Here is a 7,407-nt window from a genome sequence, read left to right as displayed (position 1 = left end):
AGGCTGTGACTACAGATGTGCACCAGGCTGTGATTACAGATGTGCACCAGGCTGTGATTACAGATGTGATTACAGATGGTAGCCACATCTGGCTTTTCACATGTGTTCTGGGGATTGAACTCAGGTTGTCAGGCTTGTGTGGAAAGGACTTTCACTCACTCAGCCACTGCTCTGGCCTCAGCAATAATTATTTTGCATAAAATAGTTTACATCAGAATGTATTTGCTATCAAAATCTATTTTATGTTTTTAGTAAAAGTATACAGTAAGTGCTAAACTATTGGAGCTGGGCACAGTGACATGAACCTATAGCTTCAGGCTGAGGCAGGAGGATTGTGAGTTCAAGGCAAGCCTGGTCCATATAGACTCTGTTCCCCCCCCCCCCCCCCCCCCCCCCCCCCCCCCCGCACCACCACCACCAAGGACAAAACAAAAATCAACAGCAAAACAAAGCAAGCAAACAAACAAAAACCACCAACCAAACAATTTATATCCTAACTCCTCCAAAACTCTGTGGGACATGAATTATTTGTGTTTATCTGAAGTTAACCAGATGTCTTAGATTTTAATCTCTCAGCCCTCCCTCTACACTGAAAATGCTTTTGGTGCTGCCGATGGGACTGGGTGTGATGGGGAGAGAGCCTTGTCTCTGCTGTCATGAAGTCAACCTTATTAATACTATGTGCCTACACTTGCCTGTCCACAGGAAGTGAGAAACCTCAATTGCTGGCCTTGAGTAGGTGAGAGAGGCCAGTCGAGACTGGGTGCAGGGTGGGGCTAACCAGCAGAAATGGGAACTGACAAAGACAGCTGACGCAGGTTGGATTGCACCTACGCATGCATGGCCTTAAAAGAGCCTAGGCCCTTGCTCCGTGACAGCTATGCTCTGCTGATGGTGTCATGCTTCAGCTTGCTAACCCTTAGAAGTGCCCGTCAGGTGGGAGGCATTATCTCTGTTTCTCAGGTGGCTGGGCCAGTGAAGACAGGAGAAGTGTCTTCTAGAATGTCTGGCACATCTGGAAAACATCAGGATCAGGGCAGGGGTGGGCCAGTGCCTGCCTGAAGCGCAGCTAGCTTCCTGTTTCTAACTCAGCCCGGGCAGCAACTAAAGGGTGTGCTGAAGGAGACCTGTAGGGGGAATCAGGATGGATCAACTGCAGTGAAGTCTTATTAAGCTTCAGTGCCATTTATCCGTTCAGTGCTATTACATCTGCCATCTATCTGTCCATCTATCCACGGTGCATCCCATCTGTCTTCCATCCTCCCTCCCTCCCTCCTTCTCTCCCTCCCATTATCTTATGGTGAAGGAGAGGCATTCATCTGTCCTTCCTCCCTCTGTCCCTCCCTCTCTCTCTTCTTCCCACTATACTGAGTGCTGGGGATTTGTGACAATAGACCAAATAGCAGTCGGAAAGCTCTGGCTGATTTGGGGGTTACCTCATCTTTCTCTGTGAGCTAGACCACAAGCCCTTCTTGGCTTGATCCCTCAGTTGGCAGCTTGGCCAGATCTGAAGTTGATCAGAAGCTAGAGACTTCCTGTGGTGACCCCTTATATTGTCATTCTTCCACTCAGCCTGGAATGAACAATGTGTTAGACTACGGCCTGGATCGCGTGACCAATCCAAACGAAGTTAAGGTAAACCAGGTACGTCTGCTGCATTCTGAGGCTGGGAACATGTCCACGTGTCTAGCTGTGTATGTGAGGCAATGCTATCTCTCCAGGGAGACTGCTGTTGATACCAGGGTCTGTGGTATCAGAGTCATGGGAAGAGGAAGTTACGGCAAGGGTCTTGGGTAGAGAGTCGACCTGGTGAATGACGAGTGTAGGGCAGGCCATGTGATGTCTCTGAGTCATTTCACACTTTGAAAACCTGATGAGATTTCTCTACCCAGTGTGTCATTGTTATGGCTTGGCCTTAGGCATGAGTGGGGACCTGGAAGGGTGTGTCTGGGTGGGAGGAAGATGGAAATGCCAAGGAGGAGAGAAAAGAACCAGATGGGGCTTGTAAAGTAGCGCTGTGGTGTGCAGAGAGACTGAGCATCTCCAGAAAGCATCACCAGGGGCGTCGCTAGGACTCTTGTCCAAGTCGACCCTTCCTTTGATCCACTTAGGGCACGTCAGCCAGCTTTCAGCTCGCCATTCTCCCAGCAGCCTCTTCCACGCTTTCTTGTCAGATAGCAGATCAGTGCCAAGGTCTTGTAGGCTCAGTTGCTATGGAGACAGAATCATCGAGTAAAACTCAGAACCTGGGTGGGAGAGGTTTTTTTTTCTTTTTAATTTTTTTTTAATTTTTTTTAATGGATAATGTACTGCTCTGGAAACCTCTCTCCTGTGGAGGAGGGGGGAAGTGGAGGCAGCACGCTTGTCACTGGCTCTGACGTGGGTGGGGTGTGGGGACTGACTGAGGCTCAGCTGAGGGTACTCGGGGTGTGGGGAAGTTAGAACATGGCCTTCCTTCACTGAGTCAGTTTGAGAGAGTGGACGTGGAGCTATGCTGTCCCATCCATGCTGTGGATGGATGATCTCCGAGGAGTGCGGCCATAGGCCTTCTCTCTTCATCTTCATGCCCCCCTGGTCACCCGGAAGGAGGCAGCTTTGCCTTCTAGCGTCCAAAAACCTGGGTGGGCCAGCTGCTGGCAATGCTCTGAGCTAGGAAGTAGAGGGCAGACTGGGTGGGAGGCAGGGTGTAGACATGCAGTGGTGGGTTCTGTGTGGGCTGTGGGTTCTGTGTGGGCTGTGGGTTCTGTGTGGGCTGTGGGTTGTCTTTGCTGTACATTGACCTCTCTCTCTCTCTCTCTCTCTCTCTCTCTCTCTTTCTCTCTCTCTCTCCCCAGCTCTCTTTCTCCTGTGTGCGCACACACACAGGCCATTGTGGAACAGTGAGAAGAAACAGCATGCAAGCTTCCCCCAACCCCCGCCCTGTCTCCAGCAGCACAGTACCCACCACATCTCCTGTGCAGGGAGGAGCTGAGGCTGGGGCTGGGGCTGGGACTGGGGCTGGGACTGGGGCTGGGGCTGGGGCTGGAGCTGAGGTGGAGTTGGGCTGGGGCTGGGGCTGGGGCTGAGGCTGAGTGTCACAGCAGTGTTTCTCACAACCAGTCAACCCTATTTCTCTCTCTTCTGCCCTGAGAGGAGAGGGTCACAGAGAGCTTAGGACATCTTCCATGAGGCCCTAGGAAGGCAACGGTTTGATCTTGTCTCAGTTCAGAGAGCTCACAGTGTGGAGAACAGGGTCATTACTGAGAAGAAGGAAAATCTTGAGCTCTGTTTCCCTAAACAGAGGCAAAAGCCCACTAAGCATGAAAATGGAGGCTGTTGGCTGTGAGGCTAGCAGGTGCCCGGGAGGCTGTGAGGCCGGCAGGTGTCCGGGAGGCTGTGAGGCCGGCAGGTGTCCGGGAGGCTGTGAGGCCGGCAAGTGTCCAGGGCCTCAGGCTCACCAGACAAGGACCTCTGGTTGGTAAGGCTGCCCAGCCTAGGGAGGATCTAATCTCAGCTGGGAGCCAGCCCTAGTATGTATTTTTCTTTTCTGTTCCTATACCTTGAGGGCGGGCACACAGAAGGCCAAGTGTGTATGTCTTCCCACTACCCTGTTTCATTCCAAAGAATATTTGCCCCTACAAGGAGATTCCTGAATAGAGGCCAGGCATTGGTCTGATTCTAAGCCCTGCCTCATTCTGGACTTAGCATTATTTCTTCCACCCCAGGGCAGGTTATACCGCCATCTAGTGGTACTCATGGCTGGGCCACACTGTTACCCAGTGAGCTAAGACCCTAGGAAGGAACCCACTACCACTTTTGGCCAAGCTCCCAAGCCTTCCTTTCAGGACTTGAGTGTCCTAATATATTTCCTTGTATTTCCTCTGCCTTAAGTTTCAGCTCCTACACCTGGCGTTAGTTCATTAGGAGATTATTCAGGATCATTTTAGAAACGTCCAGACAATATACAACCTGTGAGATGCTCACTATATCATTGTATTGTGAAGGAGACAGGGTCTTGCCTTTTACTGCTGTCTTTATCATTCTTTTTAGTTTCAGGTAAGTTTTAAAGCTAGCACACAGAGCAATGGGCTTGATTATGGCACTTCCATATATATATGGATATAATGTATATCCTTATACTATGTTCTTCTACATCACCTCTTCTACCCTCCCATCCCTCTCTGCCCATTTCTTGCTGATCCTCTTCCTCTATGAAGTGGCGCTCCTTTGTGCTTTCATGTTACAGACCTCTGACCCTATTTGGGGGATGGATTTTGGTCACTCTGACCTTATCGCTTCTCATGCTTCTAACCTGGGAGGAGGTGTGGCAAGTCCAAGAGGAAAGTCATTCCATTCCATCCTGTCTGCTTCTAGTTGAATAATTTGTCACAGGCACAGCATAGGCCACATGGGTGTACATGCTAGTCTCTGAAAACAAGGCAGAAATGTGGTTCTTGGGTATCAGATGCCATGGGTTGCTAGGCATGCGGCCCAGAGTCCTCACTGAGCAAGACCCTTGTGTCCCTACTGACAGACTGCTTTCTTCCCGTGGCTCTCTGTGTGACGGTGGCTAGCTAAGGACAGTGCAGCCCTAATGTGCACTGGTGCCCCCTATGCCATGCATAGAGAGAGTGCTTCTCACCAAGCCTGGCTCAGAGGCTCACGTGCACTGAAGGAGGCACAGAATAATGAGACCACCCCTGGGAGTGGATGAAGCAGGTCCCAGGAGGGAAAACTCATGCAGACACATAGTTTGGACATAGTGAACTTGGGATGGGAACCACTTCAACCCCCTCCAAGTCCTTCCTGGTGGCCTCTCATGCTCAGCATGGGGTTTTTAAAAGAGGCTTTATTGAGGTCTTGGCATAATATCAGTTTTATTTCTCATGTGACAAAACCAAAAACAAAAATCTAGCCCTTTGTTCAAGGCTAATGTTGCAATAGAGAAAGTCACCCAGCCCAAGTACCTCATCCAGCTTCTCCATCACCCAGCCCAAGTATCTCATCCAGCTCCTCCCATCACCCAGCCCAAGTACCTCATCCAGCTCCTCCCATCACCCAGCCCAAGTACTGCCACCAGCTCCTCCATCACTGAGCCCAAGTACCCCATTCAGCTCCTCCCGTCACCCAGCCCAAGTACTTCCACCAGCTCCTCCATCACTGAGCCCAAGTACCTCATCCAGCTTCTCCATCACCCAGCCCAAGTATCTCATCCAGCTCCTCCCATCACCCAGCCCAAGTACCTCATCCAGCTCCTCCCATCACCCAGCCCAAGTACTGCCACCAGCTCCTCCATCACTGAGCCCAAGTATCTCATCCAGCTCCTCCCATCACTCAGCCCAAGTATTGCCACCAGCTCCTCCATCACTGAGCCCAAGTACCTTATCCAGCTCCTCAATCACTCAGCCCAAGTACCTCATCCAGTTCCTTCCATCACCCAGACCAAGTACCTCATCCAGTTCCTCATATCACTCAGCCCAAGTACTACATACAGCTTTTCCTATCACCCAGCCCAAGTATTTCATCTAGCTCCTCCCATCACCCAGCCCAAGTACTTCCACCAGCTTCTCCATCACTGAGCCCAAGTACCTCATCCAGTTCCTCCCATCACCCAGCCCAAGTACCTCATCCAGCTCCTCCCATCACCCAGCCCAAGTACTGCATCCAGGATGACCCGTAGGTAGGGTGCCTGATGCCGGCCCCAAAGTTCTCATTGTCAGGATGGCCTTGGCTGATTTCATGTTCTATTGCCATCTTAAAGCTCTTTACTCTCAGGGTTGGAGTGATAGCTTTGCTGTGCAAACATGATGGTGTGTGCTTGTCATCTCAGCACTAGGGAGGCAGAGACAGGAGGCTCCTGGGTCTCACTAGCCAGTCAGGCTATAAGAACCCCTGTCTTAAAAAACAATCAAGGTAGATAGCCCTTGAGGATGACACTTGAAGTTGACCTTTGGCCTTCACACACAACACACACACACACACACACACACACACACACACACAAATGTTTCTTTGCCTGGAGAAGAAGCATTTTTATTTTGTGCTTGGCCCTTTAAGTTGTGAGTGATTATCCTGCCTGTTGTGCTCAGGAAGTGCCAGGTAAACAAACGTCAGCTCAGATGATCACTGCCTCAGATCCTGGATCCTCCAGCAGCTGCCCACTCTCCCTCTTTCTGTGTACTTTACACTAACAACTTCAGTTTCTAGATTTTCCTGTTTGCAATTTCTGTCCCACCCTCACCCTCACCCTTCCAGTGCCTGGCCCAGGTCTTCACCCTCACCCTCACCCTTCCAGTGCCTGGCCCAGGCCCTTACCCTCACCCTCACCCTTCCAGTGCCTGGCCCAGGTCTTTACCCTCACCCTCACCCTTCCAGTGCCTGGCCCAGGTCCTCACCCTCACCCTTCCAATGCCTGGCCCAGGTCCTCACCCTCACTCTCACCCTTCCAGTGCCTGGCCCAGGTCTTCACCCTCACCACCACCCTTCCAGTGCCTGGCCCAGGCCCTCACCCTCACCCTTCCAGTGCCTGGCCCAGGTCTTCACCCTCACCCTCACCCTTCCAGTGCCTGGCCCAGGTTCTTACTGTCCTCTTGGCTAGTGTTCCACATCACATCTGTTTGCAGACTCCCACCAGGCTGCCTCACCCCCAAGTCTCTGCTTCTGTCTCCTGGCTCCTCTCTTCTCTCTGGCAGGGACCCAGTGTTTCCCAGGCATAGCTCTGACCCTGCCAGCCTCTCCTGGCAATTTGTTCCCAACCTCGGAGGGCCACAAGATGTGTAAACAAGTCTGTCTCTGTTTGGGAAATCCCTACAAGAAGAAAATAACAAATTGTTAAGAATTTCAGGATTGGAGAGTTGTCAAGAGTCCTCAGGCAGAATATTCTTAGTGTGGGGAAGGGTATCCCTTTAAGTGGGAGTATAGAAATGGCTTCACTCTAGGAGAGACCATATCCAAAATAAAAGTAGCTATATGTGTGAATTCCAGGGTTAGAAAAAAAAAAAAAAAGATTGCTTCGCCCTATTCTGTCACCAGGTGGTTGTCTGTGAACGGCAGAGTGTGTGGGTGTGTATATTTCAATAACTTTAGCATGATGTTTTTTATGACCTTTTGGCTAAGTAATAATAATATTGATAGTGGGTTTGCAAGTTTAGCAAACAGAAAATGATTCCTAGTTAAATCTGAATTTCAGATAAACGGTGATCATGTCTTTAAGTATAACTATGTCCTGACTATTGCCTGGAACAGTATTTTATCTTATAATGAGAGTTGACATCATACCCTGCATGTGTTATGTTCAGCAACAGTATGTTTAACCCTAATTAATGTCCATTGTACATTGAGTCTCTGCAGTATGCCAACTGCCTATGTAAATTATCCCATTTAACCCCTCCATTTTCCTTTATAAATGAGAAACAAAAGGCTTTGCGA

The 7,407-nt window shown here is 50.3% G+C and overlaps 1 protein-coding gene across 1 annotated transcript in view; it reads left to right on the top strand.

The window, feature by feature from the left end:
• Nucleotides 1–7,407, top strand: part of Rgs9 (regulator of G protein signaling 9) — a 75,201-nt gene that overhangs the window by 37,936 nt on the left and 29,858 nt on the right. Inside the window, exon 9 of the mRNA XM_031352426.1 lies at nt 1,573–1,635. Coding sequence (XP_031208286.1) covers nt 1,573–1,635 — 63 coding nt within the window. The remainder of the gene's footprint in view (nt 1–1,572; nt 1,636–7,407) is intronic.

This window comes from Mastomys coucha, unplaced genomic scaffold, assembly GCF_008632895.1.
Source record: "Mastomys coucha isolate ucsf_1 unplaced genomic scaffold, UCSF_Mcou_1 pScaffold5, whole genome shotgun sequence".
Classification (NCBI taxonomy): Eukaryota; Metazoa; Chordata; class Mammalia; order Rodentia; family Muridae; genus Mastomys; species Mastomys coucha.
This window is presented reverse-complemented; position numbering and strand designations above follow the sequence as displayed.